The 23,817-nt window shown below is 38.0% G+C and overlaps 1 protein-coding gene across 3 annotated transcripts in view; it reads left to right on the top strand.

Moving 5' to 3' along the window:
* The window catches only part of ANKEF1 (ankyrin repeat and EF-hand domain containing 1), a 99,061-nt gene extending 76,740 nt beyond the window's left edge, over positions 1-22,321 (top strand). Inside the window, exons 1-10 of one of the 3 annotated variants that reach the window (XM_043479854.1) lie at positions 653-685; positions 2,091-2,479; positions 6,175-6,374; positions 7,119-7,268; positions 8,688-8,811; positions 14,311-15,133; positions 17,153-17,379; positions 18,551-18,714; positions 20,892-21,029; positions 22,056-22,321. In XM_043479854.1, coding sequence (XP_043335789.1) covers positions 2,134-2,479; positions 6,175-6,374; positions 7,119-7,268; positions 8,688-8,811; positions 14,311-15,133; positions 17,153-17,379; positions 18,551-18,714; positions 20,892-21,029; positions 22,056-22,214 — 2,331 coding nt within the window. In that variant the 5' untranslated portion in view covers positions 653-685; positions 2,091-2,133 and the 3' untranslated portion in view covers positions 22,215-22,321. Of the gene's footprint in view, positions 1-652; positions 686-2,090; positions 2,480-6,174; positions 6,375-7,118; positions 7,269-8,687; positions 8,812-14,310; positions 15,134-17,152; positions 17,380-18,550; positions 18,715-20,891; positions 21,030-22,055 lie in introns of those variants that run through there. The other 2 variants (XM_043479853.1, XM_043479855.1) reach the window with 2 other exon arrangements.
* Positions 22,322-23,817: the final 1,496 nt, after the last annotated feature.

Genomic DNA, 23,817 nt, shown 5'->3' with positions numbered 1-23,817 from the left:
TGGAAAAACTATAGCCTTGACTGTATAGACCTTTGGTGGCAAAGTAATGTCTCTTCTTTATAATATGCTGTCTAGGTTGGTCATAGCTTTTCTTCCAAGGAGCAAGAGTCTTTTAATTTCATACCTAACAATTGCACTCATTTCACATGCTTAGTAAGGTCATGTCAAAATCCTCCAAGCTAGGCTTCAACCACACGTGAACCAAGAAATTTCAGATGTACAAGCTGGATTTAGAAAAGGCAGAGGAACCAGAGATCAAATTGCCAACATCCAATGGATCATAGTTAAAGCAAGAGAATTACAAAAGAACATCTACTTCTGCTTCATTGACTACATTAAAGCCTTTGACTGTGTGGATCACAACTGTGGAAAATTCTGAAAGAGATGAAAATACCAGACCACCTGACCTCCCTCCTGTGAAACCTGTTTGCAGGTCAAGAAGCAACAGTTAGAATGGGACATAGAATGACAGACTGGTTCAAAATGGGGAAAGGAGTACATATTGTCACCCTGCTTATTTAACTTATATGCAGAGTATATTGTGCAAAATGCTGGGCTGGATGAAGCACAAACTGGAATCAAGATTGCAGAGAGTAATATCAATAACCTCAGATATGCAGATGACACCACCTTTATGGCAGAAAGTGAAGAGGAACTAAAGAGTCTCTTAATGAAGGTGAAAGAGGTGAGTGAAGAACCTGGCTTAAAACTCAACATTAAAAAAACTAAGATCATGGTATCTGGTCCCATCACTTCATAGCAAATAGATGGGAAACAATGGAAACAGTGACGGATTTTATTTTCTTGAGCTCCAAAATCACTGCAGATGGTGACTGCAGCCATGAAATTAAAAGACGCTTGCTCCTTGGAAGAAAAGCTATGACAACCTAGACAGTGTATTAAAAAGCAGAGACATTACTTTGCCAATAAAGTCCATCTAGTCAAAGCTATGGTTTTTCCATTAGTCACATATGGATGTGAGAGTTGGACCACAAAGAAGGCTGAATGCCAAAGAATTGATGCTTATGAACTCTGTGGTGTTGGAGAAGACTCTTGAGAGTCCCTTGGACTGTAAGAAAAAACCAGTTGATCCTAAAGGAAATCAGTCCTGAATATTCATTGGAAGGACTGATGCTGAAGCTGAAACTCCAATACTTTAGCCACCTGATGTGAAGAATCAACTCATTGGAAAAGATCCTGATGCTGGGAAAGATAGAAGGCAGGTGGAGAAGGCGATGACAGAGTTGGTTGGATGGCATTACTGACTCCATGGACTTGAGTTTGAGCAAGCTCTAGGAGATGGTAAAGGATTGGGAAGTCTGGCCTGCTGCAGTCCATGGGGTCACGAAGATTTGGACACAACTGAGCAACAGAACAACCACCACATGGTCTACTACTTGACTCAAAATATTGTTTTTTGGAATTGAATAAGCCACAAGAGATAAAATTATGTATTAGAAGGCTTATTGCAAGTTAGTGGGATTATTTATTGAAAATTTACAGTTGTGTCTCAGTCATTCACCTGCCTCATCCCCCACATAAGATAAAATAGGAATCATCCATCACATGTTTGGTATTTCACAGAGCTCAAGAGATTCCTGTTTATACTGAGCAGCTAACATTTCTACACAGTCTTTTTTTTTTTTTTTACAGTATTTTTACTGTAAAAATACTTTTTACAGTATTTTTAAACTGCTGTAATCTGTGTGTTCTCTACATTGTGGGAGATGTGCTGGTACAGAGCATTGTAGTGGGAGGCTTGGCAGTTTAGTTGACCTCACCTTCCTCATGGGTAAACAGTAAGGCTGTGTCAAGGAGGGATGATTAAATGAGATAAGAATATGGCATAACCAGTTTACTTTATGATGGAAGATTTGTTTTGAAATATTTTAACATTATGCTAGCTGAGTATTTTTGTGCTTATGTGTAATTTTTGCTTTCATGAAATTAGTTGCAATAAATTATGGTAATAATGTTTCATAAGAAGCAGCATCTCTTCTTAGGAAAACCTTAAAATACTATTTAGTCAAAGTAAAGATGAAGAAAATAACGTTGAGTTCCATGTTTTGCTTTGATTTTTGCTGCTGTAGTTTTGGTTTGGCCCACAAAGGCACTGCAAGAAGCTGGTCAACTATGGCTTTAGCAGATAAGAGACTTGAGAACCTGCAGATCTACAAAGTTCTTCAGTGTGTTCGGAACAAAGACAAGAAGCAGATAGAGAAGCTGACCAGGCTCGGATATCCTGAACTCATCAATTTCACAGACCCGGTCAATGGAAACAGTGCTCTGCACTTAGCCTCGGTTTCCAATGACATCGACATGGTCAGCTTTCTCCTGAGCCTTGGTGCTCACCCTGATGTGCAAGACAAAATGGGCTGTACTCCGACTATGAGGGCTGCAGAACTGGGCCACGAACTGTCCATGGAAATATTAGCCAAAGCAAAAGCTGATATGACTATTGTTGATAACGAAGGAAAAGGTAAAAACTCTTAGCATTCTATCTAGTAAATGCAATTTGATTTGCATTTTTTCTTACTAACTTTAGAAATCAATATAACGCATTTTTTGCTTTCAGACTTTAGAAAGGAGTTACTCATGGCATGTAGTAGTGAGAGGCTAGATTCTCACTCTTACATCTCCCCATAATTTGAAAACAGTGTAGATGTTTCTTAGGAAAACCAGTTCTGAGAACTTTCTCATTGAGAAAAACTATTAGAATTAATCTTTTTTTTAAATGTGGAGAACTTTTAACATGACACACATATTTCCATAAGCATAATCACTTATTGTAAAATATGAAATCCATTTAGAATTTTACATGTTAGAACCTCAAGTAATACTTGAGCTAGGGTTTTGCTCTCAAGAGCAGTCTATGTAGAAAGTAGTTGCATTTGGGAACTTGAGGAACTAAGGTGGATTCTGACATAAGCTCCAAGTTTCTATTACTTGTTTTAAAAATATATTTGGAAATATGACTTAATCATAGAAATATGGCATGTTTGTGATTATTGTGATTATTCAAGTGAGACAGCACTGTCTCACTCTTCCCCTCCCATATCCCATCTTAAGACCACGATCTGGGAGCTTCTTGTCCAAATGACTCAAGGTTCTGGCAGGAAGTGATGCAGCCTCATGAAAATCACTAAGAAAATTACCACAAGGCTTAATATAAACTGGTAGATTTAATCAGTTGTTCCAAAGAATTTCTTCAAGTACAAAACCATTAACATCAGTCCCACATTAGAGGAATGAATCCCATTTTATACCATTAATTAATGTTTTCTGACAGGAACAGGATCTGCTTTTGTAACTCTCTGTGGACATGGTATTTGATAAGTGACTTGCTTATAACAAGAGAAGAGGACAAAGAAAAGGAACAACTATTTAATTATTTAATGTATTCATGAGTCAAATGTATTTTTTTTAATGTTTTTATTCTAAAAAAAAAAAAAAAAAAGCAGAAGCCTTTCAAAGCTCTATACAGCAGTGGTCCCCAGTATTTTTGGCACCAGGGACTGGTTTCGTGGGAGACAATTTTTCTGTGGACCAAGGAGGTGGGGGAATGGTGCAAGTGATACATTCATAGTATAAAAGAAATGACAGTTCTATGGAGCATCTAGATAAATGTAAATTGGATAAATTCTACCATTAAAAATACATGAAATGAAAATTTAAAAATGAGAGTTACTCAAACAGTTAAAAACAGAAAGATGGTCAGGGACATGTTGAAAATGCAAAACCAAAGACAGAGAAGTCATAGCAGGCAAGAGTGAACCAAAACAACAACATAGCAGCCTGCTATGACTTCTCTGTCTTTGGTTTTGTATTTTCAACATGTCCCTGACCATCTTTCTGTTTTTAACTGTTTGAGTAACTATTTCAGATGCATGTTTATATGAAATATAGTTCAGTTTTGATTTTCACATAAATTGTATTTTTATTTTAATGGTTGAGTTTATCCAATTTACATTTATCTGCATTCTCCACAAAACTGGCATTTATTTTATTCTATAAAAGCATAATATATTTAATTTATATACATACACAGATAAATACATATAAAAATAATTTTCTGTATGGTCCATATGATCTTTGTTTTGTTATATGTGTATTTATCTTCCTTCTCATATTTTCTAAAATTAATAGTCTGTTTTTAGTTCTTTTAATGGCTAACTTGACAGCTTTACATATACATAAACCTCTGTTTATCAAATCATTACACTAAACCGTATTCATTGATATTTTTCTATGAAAGATGAGATTGATACAAAAATTCTTCCTGTCACCTCCCTTCCAGTATCTAATTTTAGTAAATTATAATCATTTTAGTTCTTTCAATGATTCTTTTCATACCTTTTATCTGCTTTTAATAATATCTCAAAACTCCAGCAATAAAAGATAAAGAAAATTGAATGCTTAAACTCTCCTTTCCTCTCTTCCCTACCAGTCTTGTTAAATTTCCTTATTATTTCTACATTGTTGTGAACTACAATTTTCTTTTCTGTATCTAGAATTCCCAAAGTGATTGAGCTTTGATTCAATGATTGAAGGGATTCAGCGTCTATCATGGGTCACATATTCCCTGTTAATCTCCTGTTAGACTCATTTTTGTCATTGAGTAGTTTAGCTCACTCCTTGGGGCTTATATACTTTGATTTCTTGCATCTTTAAACTTATATGTTCATCTCTTTTATATATGAACAATTGCTTGACTGAGTGTTAAAAATCCCCTGTTTTCTTTTGCAAGTGATATTGTAAAACTCCTTTGCTTATTTTCTAGCACTGAATGTTGTGCAAAGTCTTGCAGCCAAACGACATTTCCTCTTTAGAGATGGCTTGAATTTTTAACTGGCTGCTCACAGGACACTTTCTTTATCTAGTTTTGCCTAGGCACATATTATGGATTGTTCCTAATCAGTTTTTCCTGAGATCCAGTATATCCTGTTAGATCTAGGTTTTTACTTCAGGAGGGTTTTCTTTTATTATATCTCTCCATTTTTCTGTTCCATTTGGTCTTTTATTGAACACCAATTACATACATGTTAAATATTATTTGCCTTTCTAGACCATTTAAACTCTTGGATTTTTTTCAAGTTCTTTCAACTTTTTCCTCCGTGTCCCTGCCTATGGTTTTGGCAGTGTCTGCTCTCTTTTTTCCTGTTCCCATGTGACTTTCATTTCTTTAGTGGTTTTATTTTTCTCTCCCATTTCTTTTCTAAGATATACTTGCTCAAATTCATCTTTTCCTTCTATTTATCTTTTTGGTTTGGTCTACCTTTACATTTTTGTTTCAGAAAAAGTTATATGCAAATTTTTGTTATCAGTAACAGATCAGTCAGTAATTTTCATGTGGTATAGTTATTTGAGTATATAATTTTTGCCTGGTGTTTGTCAGCTTCCTTTCCTTGTCTTTCAGTATCTTTTTTCATAGGTCGTATGCTGGTTTTTTGTTGGTTACTGTTCCTATTTGAATGAAGTCCGTTTTTAGAGTGAAGTCATTACAAAGTCAGTTTGGAGTTTGCTGTTGAGTTTCTTAAGAAAACTCTGACTGGGGTTTATAAACAGTACCCCTGGTCTGTAGTACATTTTTGACATGGATTATGTTGAGGGTCTGTATGTCATAGATACCAGATATGAGGAGTTAGCATTTTTCTCTCTGCAGTGAACAAATTGCCATCTACTTTTTCTTCTCACTGCAACTGTACAGACAGCCTGCTTCCTGTAAACACGGCTGGTAAACATTTCATCATTCAATACTATCTCCCTTGCCACTCTGCAATTTCGAAGGGGGTCCAGGGATCACCAGTAACCCTCGGGCACACACACTCCTGCACATTCTGAGAAGGACACTGGTGTATAGATCGCAGGATGCCAAACACCCAGGGTCAACAGGGGCTCACATTCCAGCACTCAGATTCTTCTCAGACAAGATCCTGTCACATTTTGGTTATGACTGTTTTCTAGCTCTTATCAGAGGTTGGGTTTCCTTTTTGGTTTCTCTGTCTTGGTGTTTCAGTTGATTTCCGAGAGAAAACCAAGGCATAAATGCCTTTGCTCTGTCATCTTCAACTAGCTAATTATGAATTTTAAAATTATTCTTTGTTCCTTCCTATCTGACTCAAATGTAGAGAGACTACTAGTTACGTGTTCTTTGGGGATTCTATTTTTCTGCAGGTATTTTGTTTTACTGCATTTTACCTACTAAGCGGCATTATCGGTGCGCGCTGATTGCCTTGGAACATGGTGCGGATGTCAACAACTGTACCTGTGAAGGGAAGCCGATATTCCTTAGAGCTTGTGAAGAAGCACATGATGTAAAGGATGTGTGCCTGACGTTTTTGGAAAAAGGAGCCAATCCGAATGCTATCAACACAGTAAGACTATTTCTGTGATTATATATTCCTTTTTTTCAATTAGAGTCCTGTTACTGTATTTTTTCACTTGAATGTGGTAAAATTATCCTGTTAGCTTACAGACCTTTCATTTCTGTTCAAAATGCTTTAAAATTATAGACTTTCATTATCTTTATATGGCATGGCCATGATTCTATGGTCTGTTTCCTAATTATGTTTGAAAGATTGGTATTTATTATGTACAACATTAAAAGATCATTACAGGAACTAGAAAAGATATTCCTGATGCCTAATAAAAATTTACCTTCTACAGAAAATATGTAGCTCTGCTGTTTCCCTTCGTTATTTTGCTTCCTCTCCTCACTTGGCTAATTTTACTGAGTTTTCTTTTAATTGTCATTTCCAGACAATAAAAATAGATTTTCTTCTCATTAGAAAATACCTATAGCCTAATTTTAGCATACATTTTACTCTCTCTTCTCCCTTTTTGCTCTACTTTCTTGGCAAGAAACTGCACTTTTTAGCATTATGTTATCATAGGAAAATCTGGTGTGACCTTGACTCTGATTATAGAATTCTACATTTTGGACACTGACCCATTTTCCTGACTTCATGTTTCCTGTTTGTTACATGAAACCAATAAAATTGTACGAAACTGAACATGTCAGTGTGACTCTAAGGCCAAATGGATTTAGACCATATTAATACTGAGCGTGGCATTTAGTATAACAGGGATAAACAGCATCTGGTCTGTTTCATGTCCAGTCCACAGGTCGCACGGCTTTAATGGAAGCATCACGAGAGGGAGTGACAGAGCTAGTTCGAGGGATATTGGAAAGAGGAGGGGACGTGAATGCATTTGACAATGACAGACATCATGCCGCACACTTTGCTGCCAAAGGAGGCTTTTTTGATGTAATAATCTACTATATTCTTTAAAATTTGTTGCTAAAAATATTCTCCTTTTCCTCAGCATCTTAAAATGTAGTATAAGTTACACTGACAGATTTTTTTTTTTGCATTTTCATTTTCCAAAATAATTCCAGAATTGTATTTTATACCAGATATTATCCTTCAAGGCTTATTTTAGCTCTTTATTCAGTTTTATCTGCTTGCTAATTTACTCTTCTAATATTACTAGTAATGTTTTTTTCTATATTCTTAACTGGGCTTCCCTAGGGGCTCAGACCCTAAAGAATCTGCCTGCAATGTGGGAGACCTGGGTTCAAGGCCTGGGTCGGGAAAATCCCCTGTAGAAGGAAATGGCAACCTATTCCAGTATTCTTGCCTGGAGAATTCCATGGACAGAGGAGCCTGGTGGGCTATAGCCCACGGGGTTGCAAAGACTCAGACACAGCTGAGCGACTAACACTTTCACTTTTTTCTTTCAGTTATGACAACTGAAAAGTTTTGCCACATACTACTACTCTATTTTATGACTCCATTGCATATGAGAATTTTCACAGTACAGTATGATCTAATTTGGGGGAGGCCAAGGCCTAATCTCATCTCCTTGATGTTTAAGTACATCTAATGACTCACCTAAGTTTTTAACTCTCAAGTATTCTGATTATCTGGATATATCAGCTAAAGATATCTCATACATATAGTGATACTGCAGAAAAAACTAGAACTCAATGCTATCCTATTTTTTTTAATGCTATCCTATTTTTTAAAATTCTGAATTGTATCTAAAATTTCTTTCCTTAGTTCTAACATTATCTTTACTTTTGTCACTGGGTCTCTTACCTGCAATAAAAGTATACATCACAGTAAAAATCACATCTGTCTGGTATAGAATTTGCTCCCCTGATGCATTCTAAAGTTGCCTAAATTTGCCAAAATGGTAGTTCCCCAGATGAGTTTAGAGTTTTCTATACTCTAGATAGATGGTCCCCAACCTTTTTGGCACCAGAGACCGGTTTCACGGAAGACAATTTTTCCGCAGACTTGTGGGGGCGGTGGGGGGTGGCTGTGGTTTCAAGATAATTCAAGCACTTTACATTTATTGTGTACTTTATTTCTATTATTGTTACATCACCACCTCAGATCATCAGGTGTTAGATCCTGGAGGTTGAGGATCCCTGCTCTAGAACTTCTGACTGTTCTGTATGTGGCTGTACAATATGGTACAATTACGGTACACACGTGGTTTCTGAGTCCTTAAACTATGGCTAGTCAAAGTAAGGAACTGAATATTTAACATTTGTTTTCTATTTAATTCATTTCAATTAATTCAAACTGACACTCTGGATAGCACAGGTCTAGATCTGAGTTTTCAACCAGTAAACATGCATTCTTATTCCTCTATGATATCCACTATTTATTTTGCAGGTACTGAAGCTGCTTTTTGCGTACAATGGAGACATGGGGCTGATTGCAATGAATGGCAACACGCCACTTCATTATGCTGCCATGGGTGGTTTTGCGGATTGCTGTAAATATATAGCTCAGCGAGGTAAACGGTCTACCAACTTCATGTCTAAAGAACTTATGACTTCCCCACATTGCAGATGAGCAGAGAATTTCAGCGTGTCAACATCAGTTGCTTATCTCTGTAGAAAGAAAATTAAATTTTTTTCTTATTTACCTTCTGTTAAATCATAAATCTGACCTAGAAAGTAATAAAAATTCATCTCTCAAGTATCTTTAGATGATTATTAAAAATCTAAAGAGAATTATTTATGAGTCAACCAATTACTAAGATGCTTATTTTTTAAAATGTAAATATCAGTCTAAGACGGAGAAGGAAATGGCAACCCACTCCAGTATTCTTGCCTGGAGAATCTCAGGGACAGAGGAGCCTGGTGGGCTGCCGTCTATGGGGTTACACAGAGTCGGACACAGCTGAAGCGACTTAGCAGCAGCATCAATTTAAAAAGGACAAACACTAGGAACCATGTCCAAATTCTTAAATATTTTATTTTTGAAAATATACTATCATGTCAAGTGCAAAGATAACATTTTGGAAAATTTTAAATTATGGGGGAAATGTTTTGGGGAGAAGCATTAAATAAAATGAAAACTTTAATGGAATATTTGAAATATAAGTAATATTTATTACTTTAGATTTTCCTGTATATTTTAAATAACTGTTAATTTGAGAATATAAACTATGTTATGCATGTTGTGTGTGCTCAGTTGCTCAGTCGTGTCTGACTCTGAGACGCTGTGGACTGTAGCCTGCCAGGCTCCTCTGTCCATGTGATACTGGAGAAGATTGCCATTTCCTCTTTCAGGGGATGCCCCCAACTCAGGTACTGAAGCCGGGTCTCCTGTGCCTGCTGCATTGCAGGCAGATTCTTCACCAGTGAGACACTGGGGTTTCTTTTATGTTATGCATAGCTGAATGTATCCCTAAAATGGGCTTCTTCTCACGTGGCTCAATAGTAAAGAACCCATCTGTCAAGCAGGAGACACAGGTTCAATACCTGTACTGGGCAGATCCCCTGGAGAAGGAAATGGCAATCCACTCCAGCATTCTTGCTGGGAAAATACCTTGATGGCAGGCTACAGTCCATGGGGTAACAAACAAGTCAGACATGACTTAGCAACTAAATAGCAACAATTCCTTAAAATAGTTAATATTTAAAAAAATTTAAATAGCAATATTAGCCAATTAAGTTTAAATATTTTTACTAATTTTGTGTTAATTACATGTCTTAAGGAAATCAGTCCTGAATATTCATTGGAAGGACTGATGCTGAAGCTGAAACTCCAATACTTGGCCACCTGATGCAAAGAACTGACTCATTTGAAAAGACACTGATGCTGGAAAAGATTGAAGGTGGGAGGAGAAGGGTGTTGACAGAGGATGAGATGGTTGGATGGCATCACCCATGCGATGGAAATGAGTTTAAGTAAGCTCTGGGAGTTGGTGATGGACAGGGAGGCCTGGCATGCTGCAGTCCATGGGGTCACAAAGAGTCGGACATGACTGAGCGACTGATCTGAACTGAACTGAATTAAACACACATTCAATGTTATTAATTCTTTGTTAGAGAGGGAACTGCATGCTGCTGAATGTTATGGTAGTGAGTTATTTTTTTCCAGTTTATGAGAAATAGAAACTTAAAGTTCAGCAGCTCTATCATAGAGCAGAAAAAGTGCTTTCATTTTCCTGTCTTCTATGCAGGCACAGAAATTTTGAAGTCACTGGGACCCAAGAGAGCCTATACTGTAACCACTAACATTATAAATGAGATTAACATGCCTGCATAACTAATGGTGTAGTAACTGATTCACTTTGATTTTTTTTTTTTACCTTATACAAAGCTCACATTCTTTCCCCATCCCCCTAAAATAAAGAGATAACGGAAAATGTACCAAATGCAATTTTTGCCCTCATCAACTGTCTCTGAAGAGACAGTTTTCAAATCTTGTTTCCAAATCTCTCACCACAAGCAGATTATTCTGACACTTCATTTTTCACATTGTGTATTTCTAAAAATTAGAGATCTGCCCAGATTGAGACAAATTTCTTCAACTTTAACATGCTAACTCTTTTCTTATTGGGAGAAATATCCCTCAATATATACTCTACCATTTATGTCCTTCTGGGATAAAGTCGGAGAAAGCAAATTGAGACGTACAGGGCCAGAGCTTGCCAAAGGCCTTGCTGGTGATGCAGAAAAGATTGATCCTCCTGGCAGACTCATAAGACTAGACTGTTTCTGAAACAAATGTCTGAAAATGTTTTGAGTTCCCTAGCATCTTTGGAAGTACAACTGCTTCACCAGGTGCTATATGGGTGACCTAGTTCCACATGAGAGTGTTATCAGTTATACTTCCACCTTTAGAATCTTGGATCTAAGGCCGTCAGAGCAATTGGAAGCCATTAGCCATGAAATGCTCATTTCTGAGTAAACTCCCTGGGTGTAGTCTCTTCTATCCTTAAATATGAAGGCTGGATTCTTTTCCCCCAAGAAACCAGTTCCTCAGTATGCTCCACTTTTGATCCTGATCTTGTCCCTGGAGTAATTTACACCTCCCTGTAGGCAATGTGAGGCCATGTCCAGGAGAGTGGAGGGGAGTTTAGATTAGCTGTCCTGAAGCCTCTGTGGAGGGATCTCCTCATGGGGCTTTTGACAGCAGTCAGCTGAAAGTCACGTATCTCAGCGACAGAGGAACATAAATCACAGAGAGCATGAATGGATCTGTATTTACTAACAATAAAAGAGAAGACAAAAGTCAGAAGGACAGGAAAATGCCTTCATATCTTTAAGCTTGGATGTGGGGGTCTTTATTCCACAGAAAATTGCTAACTGGGAAGAAACTAGGAGCAGAAGAAGGCAAGATAAAGCAGCTTTAAAACCCTTTGATCCTTGGTGCTGGTGCATCTTTGATCCAAAGATGCTGGTGAATACAGGAGTGAACTGGGAGGTGGCAGATAAACCCCCAGACATCCCGAGTGAGTGAAAAAGCTAAGTAAAAGTAGCAGACTCAAGATGACTATGGAATTACACTATTGAATTATTATACTGTGGAGACAAGGCTCAGGTCCTTTTCCCAATAAGTCACACTGTTCTTCAAACTGTTCAGTATAAAAATTATAGAATATTTATGTCCAAAGTACCCTTTTTGAGTTTTCCTATCACTAATAAATATACCAGCCTTCATATAAAATTTTAATTTTGACAATGCCAGAAGTATTAATGCTGAAATCATTAATCATCCAATGATTAATGATTTTCTTTCTGAAAAGGAATAAAATTATGAAGTGTTGGAGGGGGATGTTATATTTTCACATGCAGCTGCCTTTACATTTTGGATGCTAGAGATACTGATTGCTAGAGAATCTTTTTTGATTATGTGATATTGGCAAGGCAACAAAAGAGCCTCATAGATTGAAAACGCTAGAACGAATATCTTCATAGTCTGACTTATAATGGGTTTTTAGTGTCTTAAGACACTTATTACAGACAACACAGCCTCTTGATACCACTAAGTAGACTCCCTGATGCATTCAGAAAAGCTTATTTATTTGGAGAATGCTTACATGTGATGTTGGTCTCATCATTTTAAGTCAGAGACTAAAAAAGGAAAATGAATTTTAATGCCTAATTGCACAACTCTTAACTGGAATTCTTTCAGATTTGATGAGATAACATTTTCAGGCAGTTCATATGACCTTACTGCAAAACAGCAGGTCAATATAAATTACATGAATTTCATGGAAAATACAGATAAAACATAGTTTAAGATTTTACACAGATTAACAGTCATAATTGTTCAAAAGAAGCAAGAGTCAGTTAGCATCTTAGATGCCTAAAGTCCTGCTTAAGCTGTTTGAATCCAGCTTCTTTCCAAATTTAAATGTCTTCTTTACTCTTTCCCACTTGGCATGAAACCTCTTTAGCGAGTATTCTAATGTGATATTTGTTTCAAATATCTACAGGGATTGATTTCTTAATCCTTTGGGGATAGATACTATTCACTGGAAAAATATCTTCCTCAAAATTCACCAAACTGAAGCTCACAGAAAGAAAAAATATATAGCTTAAGTTTTTGTGTTCACGATGTTGTTCAGTCAGTCACTCAGTTGTGTGTGACTCTATGTGACCCACGGACTGCAGCACACCAGGTTTCCCTGTCCTTCACCATCTCCCAGAGCTTGCTCAAACTCATATTCCTTGATTTGGTGATGCCATCCAATCATCTCATCCTCTGTCATCCCCTGCTCCTGCCTTCAATCTTCCCCAGCATCAGGGTCTTTTCCAATGAGTCGGCTCTTTGCATCAGGTGGTCAAAGTATTGGGGCTTCAGCTTCATCAGTCCTTCCAATGAATATTCAAGGTTGGTTTCGTTTAGGATTGACTGGTTTGATCTCCTTGTGGTCCAAGGGACTCTCAAAAGTCTTCTCCAACACCACAGTTCAAAAGCATCAATTCTTCGACGCTCAGCTTTCTTTATGGTCCAACTCTCACATCCATACATTACTAATGGAAAAACCATAGCTTTGACTAGACAGACTTTTGTTGGCAAAGTAATGTCTCTGCTTTTTAATATGCTGTCTAGATTTGTCATAGCTTTTCTTCCAAGGAGCAAGCATCTTTTAATTTCATGGTTGCAGTCACCATCTGCAGTGATTTTGGAGCCCAAGAAAATAAAGTCTGACACTGTTTCCATTGTTTCCCAATCTATTTGCCATGAAGTGATGGGACCAGATGCCATGATCTTAGTTTTTTGAATGTTGAGCTTTAAGCCAGCTTTTTCACTTTCCTCTTTCACCTTCATCAAGAGGCTTTTTAGATCCTCTTTGCTTTCTGCCAGAAGGGTAGTATCATCTGCATATCTGAGGTTATTGATATTTCTCCCTGCAATCTTAATTCCAGCTTGTGCTTCATCTATCCTGGCATTTTGCATGATGTACTCTGCATATAAGTTAATAATAATTTTTATTTATTAAATTTTTTTTAAAGTTTTGATTTATATATGAGTTGAGTGTGTGTATGCTCAGTTGTGTCCAACTCTTGTGACCCCACAGACTATAGCCCACCAGGCTCCTCCTTTCCATGGAATTTTCCAGGCAAAAATACTGGAATCGGTTGCCATTTCCTTCTCCAGGAGATCTTCCTGACCCAAGGATCCAACCCAAGTCCCTTACATCTCCTGCACTGGCAGGCAGATTCTTTACCACTGAGCCACAGGGAATCACTTTTATATTAGAGTATAGCCTATTAACAATGTTATTATAGTTTCAGATGGACTGCAAGGGGACTCAACCATACATATAAATGTATCATCCATTCTCCCCCATAACCTTGAGCAGGGTAATCATAGATTAATCCTGTAATTATAATAACTAACTGTGCTCACCTCTATATACAAATAATTTGGGAACCAACTTTTGATTATTCGCTGAAAATTTAAAAACCAACAACAACAGATATATGTCATTTGTGAACCCAGGCAGATGCCCCAGCACCATTCATAATCATGATGTTTCTTGTTTTAGGATGTGACCTAAAATGGAAGAATCTGGAGCATAAAACACCGAGGAACTTGGCTAAGGAAGGCGGCTTCAAAGCAGCCAGCAAAGAAATACGGCGGGCGGAGCAAATCGCTAATAAACTGGCCAGGCCAGGGGTCAAAAATCCGAATCCGCCCTTGTTCCTGAGACTTCACGATTGGTCAGTAGAACATGAGACTTTCCTTCGGGAAGCCTTCTCGTTTGTGGACAGGGGCGATGGGACAGTCACCAAGGAGGACTTTGTGCTGACCCTGGAGGAGAGGCAAGATTTTGTGAACTCAGAGCAGCTGGCTGCTATAGCGCAACTTCACGAAAAAGTCCGGGGTGGAGGGGTCAATATTAATGAGTTCTTTAAAGGGACCAGATATTTAAGTAAGTCTTATGTCTTGGGATCCTATGGGCCTAAGAAAAAGAAAAAAGGGATGGCCAAAAAAGCCAGAATGGGCAAGTTTGTTTTACCCCTCCCCATCTGTATCATCCCCGACCAAGTGTTTCCACGCCGCAGCGACGGTGGGCCGCCCTATTATATGATCGAAACCTACAAGAATGTGACTGACTGCAATCGCTTTAACAGAGATCACCCCCCAGAACATCCCATTCAGGATGACTCTGCTTGGTATATTGATGATCCAGGGAAGGTCTTTTCAAACATTAATTTTATCACCAAGGCGGGAGACCTGGCTTCTCTGAAAAAGGCTTTTGAATCAGGAATACCTGTGGATATGAAGGATAATTACTACAAGACACCGCTAATGACTGCATGTGCTACTGGAAACATCGATGCAGTCAAGTTTCTTCTTGAAAAAGGGTATGTCTTTTGCTTGAGTGCGATTTAGATTTTTGGGAGCCTTCACATTTCGAGGAAGTGAAAGGAAGGCTAAGAAACAGTCAACTCTAGAATTTCAATAGTGGCAAGAAATTACTTCATTTCTGCAGTCTAGATCCCAAATAGACCTTATATGGTGGGCCAGGATAATGGGAGCATTAAGAGCCTGTAGGACAATGCCAAAGTGAAAGCTGAGAAGTTTTCACTCTAGGGGTGGAAGAAGCCTTATGATTGGGTGTCCCTGGCCTCCCAAAACAATTTTAATTTGATTCAGAGCTTAACCTAGATGCTGTGGAGTGCCTTTTATTTTAAATTAGAACTATTTACTGTGGTCAAAAGTAGCATGTGATCTACCGTCTTAACAAATTTTAAGTGTATGGTGCAATATTGCTAACTACAATCACAGTATTACAGAGCAGATCTTTAAAATGTATTCATTTTACATGAAGCCATTTTTAAATCTGCTTTTTTTTTTTTTTTTGAGGGCATCCCAACAAATCAAATAATTTGACAGTGGCTATAAGACTAAGTGGGCTTCCCAGGTGGTGCTAGTGGAAAAGACCCACCTGTTAGTACAGGAGACATAAGAGACTCGGTTGGATCCCTGGGTTGGGAAGATCCCCTGGAGGAGGGCATGGCAACTCACTCCAGTACCCTTGCCTGGAGAATCCCATGGACAGAGGAGCCTGGCAGGCAATGTCCTTAGGGTTGCAAAGAGTCAGACATGACTGAAGCAACTTAGCATGCACATAACGACTAAATGGCTAGGCATGTTTCATTCCCTTTTCCTTGGTTCATTTGTAAATATCTTTAAGATAACAAAGCATGACATTTAACTTTTTAATCAGAAGCAATTTCTCTGGTTTAAGTCCTTCTTTTTTACCATTGCTGAATAACCTGGTGTAACTTTCTTAACCTTTTTGTGCCTCAGTTTTCTCACTATAATGGAACTCAGCTCACAGAATTTCTTGAAGATTAAATGAGTTAAAATATGCAAAGCACTTAGTAGCCCAGTAGTTGCAGACTTGATAAAAGATATTGTTATTATTACTATAACATTTAATGTCAAAGAAAGATTTAAATGTGTTTATTATCAAGAGGTAACATAAAGCAACTAACAATAATTTGAAGTTTGGGGCAGTGAATTTTAAATGGGACTAAAATTTTATTTTAGTTTCATAGTTTCTGAATGATAAATTGCTTTTAATGAAATCAAAAGAATTAATTTGCTTTTTTTTGCTTTTTATTTTTTCCTTTAATCTTTGTTTTGTATTGGAGCATAGTTGATTTACAGTGTTGTGCTAGTTTCCAGGTGTACAGAAAAGTGATTCTGTTGTGCATACACATGTATCCACTCTTTTTCATATTCTTTCCCATATAGATTGTTACAGAATGTTGAGTAGAGTTCCCTAGGCTACACAGGAGGTCCTTACTGATTATCTATTTTATATATAGTAGTGTATATATCAATCCCAAACTTCCAATTCATCCATTCTCCTTTGGCACCCAGAAGTTTGTTTTCGAAGTCTATGAGTCTGTTTATGTTTTGTAAATAAGTTCATTTGTACCATTTTTGGTACAAAATTTTTGATAGATTTTATTGCTTAGAATTTTAACAGTGATGGTGCATTTAAAAATTCATAACACACAGAGGAAGTAGATACAAAATTAAATAATGTAGCTTTTCTATTTCCTGTCAACTTTGATCTTCACTGGATCCAGTTTTATAATTTTCCCTGATTTTAACATCTAACAAAAATTGTAATCCCTAAGATCCAAGCAGCTTCTAAACTAAACATAATGTATATATACACAAAGAAAGTTAACTATCAGATGCAGAACACAGTTCAAGAAAAATTATGGCACAGAGTTTAACTTGACCCAAATCTTTCTTGGTTTACAGTTTAACAACTTAATAAAGCTATGAAATCTTGGAATTTTTAGCCTCCAATGCTTGGATCAACCCATATTTTTAGCTTGTATATCTATCTCATTTTACAGGGCTAATGTTAATGCAACAGATAATTTTCTGTGGACTCCTCTTCATTTTGCATGCCATGCTGGCCAACAAGATATTGTTGAGCTTCTTGTTAAATCTGGAGCCGTGGTAGATGCCCTTTCCATCAACAACTCAACCCCCTTGAGTAGAGCCATTGAGAGCTGTAGACTGGATACTGTAAAATACCTACTTGACATCGGAGCTAAATTCCAGTTGGAGAATAGGAAAGGTATGTGTTTCATTATAAGTGATTAGGGCTAGAAAAGGAGGATTTGTGTTAGATTCCCAAGCCTTCTAAGTCTATTCTTGCAGGACCACATTTTCCCTTAAGTCACTGTTGCAAAAACTAACCTGAGTTAAATGTTATGGAACTCTGTCTTATACATAGTGCTTCTCAAATCACTAGTGTTAAAGAATCAGTTCTCCATGTTGGTAATTCATTGTAGACTGAGACTTTTGTAAAATACAATGAAAAATGATTTACTAGAAAAATGAAGAGGAAAAAAAAACCCATAAAATACAAACCCAAACTTTTAAAAATCTTTGGATTCAAATGACAAAAATTCTATAAAATAGCTATAAAAATTTCTAAACATTTACTCTTTAATTCCTGTACTTACTTCACTGGGAGCCCATTCCATTAATATGTAGACTGACACCAGTATGCACTTCACATTTTGAGTCATCACAGTGTTTTAGCTGTGAGTTTCTAATAATTGGCATAGTTAGAAGCTCCTGTAGACTTTAGAGTCTTTCTAGAGCTAAACAGTAATTCCTGAAATAAGACTCCTAGGAAGTAAATGGGAAGCCTACTTTATGTCATAAATTTTCTGCATGAAAAAGTGGAGGTGTTTTGAGAGTGGGACTCATTGCTTCTTTTTGACCTGAAGGAGCTTGAATAGCTTTGACTGCTTCAGGCTGCCTCTGGGTCACAGATAGTATCGTTAGGCCTGCCTGAGGATGTAACAGGGGTCGTAATATCCAGCCATCTGCATAGAGTACTTATGACTTCCAGCTTCCCCAGACTTTTTGAATATACCTCCTTCTGTCACAGGAAGGAGGAAAGCATAAAATTGTCACACATGAAGGAATGTGTACACTGTGGGAAGAGAACTAGCACTCAGATATTCAAAATGTAACCTACCACTCTTTCCTATCAAACATGCTCAAAGTAATTAACAAGAAGAAATGGTTTTGCTGGTAAATGACACTTTAAATGATAAAATTTTAGAGCTGGGGCCACTTTAGAGAATATCTGAACCAATCTGTGACTTTTATACGTATCACTGGCTTCAGTAATCACCCTTAGTACCATATGCTTAGAGCTGATGAGCTGAGATTTTACTACATGGTTTATTATTAATCTGTTTAATGAAACTCTAAATTTATGTTTTAAACAGGGCATGCTGCCATGGATGTTGCAAAAGCTTATGCTGACAGTAGAATAATTGCTTTGATTAAAGAAAAGCTGGATAACTTGCCCAAACCAGCAGAAAATCAAAAACCAAAAGGCAAGCCACCACCCAAAGCAAAGACTGAAGGCCCAGAGGTTAAGAAGGAAGAGGTATGAAAAGCAGTTGACTCCTCATTAGTACCTGGTGCGGCTGCAGCACCATTTACTTATTGTTACAGTTCATGGGCAAATAACATGCAGTTCATGATTTCAGGACAAGTAGGCAATAGTTCTAAAGAAACATCTAGCAAGAAATTTTCTATTACTGAAAAGTCTAAAAAGTTCTCATTGCAAACAGAATCCACACAAAAAACAAGTTGGTTGAACCAAATACTGTTAGAATGTTGAAAAAAGAACTTATATTAGAAGTGTATATACACTTAGACCTGAATTACACAGATTCGATAAGGTGTCCCAAAAGGGAAGTGTAGGGTAACAGTTACGAGAAAAGAAGTAAAGCATGATTTTCATTCATTTTGATTTCATAATCTTTCACTACCCACTTTACCACCCAACTCCCAAGGAATTTTTATTATTATGAACCCTAGGATATGTAACTTGGATAATCCTGCAAAATGACTTTAGAAGGCTTTAAAGGTGCCAAATTGTTCCTGGTAATCTGGAGTGGTTTGGGTCCCTCTAAATTATCAGCTATGGAAAATTCTGAAGGAGATGGGAATACCAGACCATCTGACCTGCCTCTTGAGAAACCTGTATGCAGGTCAGAAAGCAACAGTTAGAACTGGACATGGAAAAACAGACTGGTTCCAAATAGGAAAAGGAGTATGTTAAGGCTGTGTGTTGTCACCCTGCTTATTTAACTTATATGCAGAGTACATCATGAGAAATGCTGGGCTGGAAGAAGCACAAGCTGGAATTAAGATTGCCAGGAGAAATGTCAATAACCTCAGATATACAGATGACACCACCCTTATGGCAGAAAGTGAAGAGGAACTAAAAAGCCTCTTGATGAAAGTGAAAGAGGAGAGTGAAAAAGTTGGCTTAAAGCTCAACATTCAGAAAACTAAGATCATGGCATCTGGTCCCTTCACCTCATGGGAAATACATGGGGAGACAGTGGAAACAGTGTCAGACTTTATTTTTTTGGGCTCCAAAATCACTGCAGATGGTGACTGCAGCTATGAAATTAAAAGATGCTTACTCCTTGGAAGGAAAGTTATGACCAACCTAGATAGCATATTGAAAAGCAGAGACATTACTTTGCCAACAAAGGTCCATCTGGTCAAGGCTATGGTTTTTCCAGTGGTCATGTATGGATGTGAGAGTTGGACTGTGAAGAAAGCTGAGCGCCGAAAATTGATGCTTTTGAACTGTGGTGTTGGAGAAGACTCTTGAGAGTCCCTTGGACTGCAAGGAGATCCAACCAGTCCATCCTGAAGGAGATCAGTCCTGGGTGTTCATTGGAAGGACTGATGCTGAAGCTGAAACTCCAATACTTTGGCCACCTCATGGGAAGAGTTGACTCATTGGAAAAGACCCTGATGCTGGGAGGGATTGGGGGCAGGAGGAGAAGGGGACGACAGAGGATGAGATGGCTGAATGGCATCACCGACTCGATGGGCATGAGTTTGAGTAAACTCCGGGAGTTTGTGATGGACAGGGAGACCTGGCGTGCTGCGATTCATGGGGTCACAAAGAGTCGGACATGACTGAGCAACTGAACTGAAATTATCAGTAGAAGATTGTTGTTTGTGGGGGTTTCCCAGACATCAAGAATTTGTCCTTAGCAGGAAGCTCTAAGTACATTTCTAGGCTGGAAGCTTCTTTTAGGGAAACAGATGGATCCCTCAAGATTTTTGGCTGACACAGGATAGGGGATGAATTTCAGGAAGGAAAAGTTTTAACATTATCAAATTGGAAAGGGTTAGAGGTGATAGGAAGCAGACAGAGTTGAAGGAATGATCGGCAGACGGTAGAGAGTACTAAGCATGGAGGAAGAGAGTAAGGATAGCCAGAGGTAAAGGAAGATTGATCAGTTACAGCTCCTAATACATGCACCATTATCATTTTAGTAGGAATACATCCTTCTGATTAATAATGGCCACAGATCAAGGATGGATCTTGGAGACTTTTGTGATCGGTCACCAACACTAATTAAGTTAAACAAGGCAAAAGAGTTATCTCTCCCCACCCAAAGTTATAATGGTATTCTATTTCATTTCAAATTATAATTTGTATAGTAGCATTTTTTCAACTTCAGAATATTAGAAAGTATACACAGGTTTTTGACATTGATAGTTGTTTTTTGGTTTTTTGCTCTTTTCCAGGAAACACTTTCAGCAATGTACACTGTACCAGCCATCGTGGAGGAAAAGAAGATGCGTAAAGATAATGTAGTTCATCTCAATTCATTGATTACCAGTGGTTATACCAAGAAAGTGGATATCACATTTATCCCACAGAGAGTAAGTACTTTAGAAAGATCATAACGTGGTATAAACTCCTAATGCCTTTTTTCAAATACTTTTTATGCAAAGCACCCAAACAATTCTCCAAAGCTTATCTTTTATAGTTGTTATTTGAAGTTGTCCTTTTTCTAGATCCTACTGCTGACAACTAAGTCAGTCCAATTTGTATAGCTTCCAATATCTTGTATTTTTATTTTCTGTATTGACTTCTTAATTTTCCTTGAACAATTGAAGTTGTCTTTGGTCTGGGCCATTCCTTGTAGCCTTGTAGTCACTGAATTTTATAGATACTTTCTCTGGGTACTTCTTAAAGTCCAACCCTTCCTCTTTGTACACACTACTACCATCTCACTTGGGAGTTTTATACTAATCAAGACTGGATTTAGTACATAGCTTCCTTAAACATCTACAATTAAAGAGATGAAGATATATTTGGAGAACAAGAGTGGTCTTGCTAATGCTCATCAAACCATGCTGAATAATAGACCACCAGCTCCTTCTGCCCCCTGCTGTGAAAATAATTTTTACTTCCCCATAACACATGAAGACAGTAAACTGTCTATTAATTCCATTGCTTCCTGGTTTTGACATCCTGAGAATGAACAGCAGTGGGCCTCAGGGTCATCAGAGAGGTAACTGAAGGGCATTTCAGTTGTTCAGATAGTCACCATCAGAAACAGTGATGCCCATGTAACCGCTAATGTCATGTAAGAGATAAAAGTTAAAATAGACTTAAAATTTGTTGTTGTTGTTCAGTAACTCAGTCGTGTCTGACTCTTTGTGACCCCATGGACTGCAGCACTCCAGGCTTCCCTGTCCTTCACCATCTCCTGGAGCTTGCTCAGACTCGTGTCCACTGAGTCAGTGATGCCATCCAACCATCTCATCCTCTGTTGTCCCTTCTCCTCTTGCCAGAAGTAAATTGGATAGTTTTAAATTGACCAGATTGAAGGCTGTCTGGATATTGGCATGTTTATTGGCTGCCATGCTAACATTCACTCTGGATGTGGTTGTTTGTTTAAGATCTGGAGTCCCGAAGCCACGACAGCAGAGCTGATCAGAATGAGGGAACTGCGCCGGGAGAGGTTCACATATGAGGTAGATTTTGATGACTTCATGATGCCCTTTCAGAAGCACATCACAGAGAGAGCACAAGCAATGGAAGCTAGCTTCAAGGCGTAAATCACAGCGGTTGCATCTCAGAATAAACATTTTGAGGCCCAGGTACCAAATGTTGGAGAAAGTAGATTCCCATCAAAGTCAAAGCAACTCACAAGTTAAGCACTGTAACAAAATATTTGTCTTTGCTTTAACAACTATAAATATTCTTAGCTGTCTAGAGAAGTCATGTTTTATTTTGCAATGAATTGCATGTCATTCTGGATAAATTCCTCAATCTTCCTCAAGAATGTAGTAGAAAAATGGCATTTTTGGTTATAAACATAGTGTCATCATCAAAGAATTTACAAGATGTACATCATTGTGTTTGTTTGTTAAAGATATCCTTTTAGTGGAACTGAATGAAAGCTATTTAATATTAGGGAAGAGAAGCCCTTTTTAATACATTAAGGAAGCAGTTTTCTTCTCACACATCATCATAAATGATATGCATTAGATACTTTGGGTCAAATAAACCCTGATGTCTCCAGTAGACACTGTTGACACTTCACCCATTTCTCCTCTGTTTTGGAATCATAGCACTCTCAGGCGTGACTTCCAGATGCTATAAGATGCCCATGACACTTAAACTTGTACCATAGGGCTGAAGTACATGAGAATTAGTACTTTCTTGGAAGCAGCCCTCAGTGACCGACAGATTCAGTGTATCAACACCCCAGCTCCCTCATCGTTCTGGTGAGATTATTCTGAAGTGCACATTCTCACTGTCAGCGAGAGCGCCCCAGAGAGATGAGGATCAAGTTGCCCTTGGTGGTAGTTTGATAATGTGCCCTTCACTGGGTGCCACCCCTCCCCTGTCCCCTCCCCTGTCCCCTCACCTGTCCTCACCCATTCTGGCTTTATTGGGTTACCTCCCAGAAACTTAAAATCCTTGTCTGAGGTTGCTTCTGGAAGGACCAAAACTAAGACAACATCTATGACTTTGAGTCCTCTAGCAAAAAATTTAAAAGGGCACTCCCTTATATTCTGTTTGCTACAAAATAAACATTTCCTCAGCAAGGGGGATTTGCCCCCAGCATCTTATGCAATTGAGAAGCAGTTCAAGTGGTATTCATGCAGTAGGTGATACTCTGGACAAAATTTCCAGATGCCAGATAAAAATATATATATGACAGAGAAGAACTAGATACCGTATGTGACTTTTCCTTAAGGCAAGTATGTATGGGGCAAAGGGGAGGGTGGACATAAGGGACCTACCATGAAACTTCACAAATGTCCACTGAGATTTGGGTCTGGGGCCTTACTCATACTTGGAAAAGAGGTATGTCAGGATTCTATCAGAGAAATAGAAGGAGTAGTACAGATGGATAGGTGGTATAGACAGGTAGGTAAGTAGATAAAGAGATTTGTGCAAGGAGTTGACCTACATGATTGTTGAGCTGGCATGGCAGCCAGTCATCAGGAAAGGCAGGCTGGAAAGTCCTGGGCAAGAGTTACCCCTGAAGTTCACTGTGGAATTTCTTCCTCAGGAAAATCTCAATTCTGCTCTTAAGGTCTTTCAACCAATAGCATCAGATTCACCCAGACTATTGAAGGTAATCTTTACGTAAAGTCAACTAACTATAGATATTAATTGCATCTACCAGTTCCTTCACAGCAACACCTA

Source organism: Cervus canadensis, chromosome 10 (genome assembly GCF_019320065.1).
Source record: "Cervus canadensis isolate Bull #8, Minnesota chromosome 10, ASM1932006v1, whole genome shotgun sequence".
NCBI classification, from domain to species: Eukaryota; Metazoa; Chordata; class Mammalia; order Artiodactyla; family Cervidae; genus Cervus; species Cervus canadensis.
This window is presented reverse-complemented; position numbering and strand designations above follow the sequence as displayed.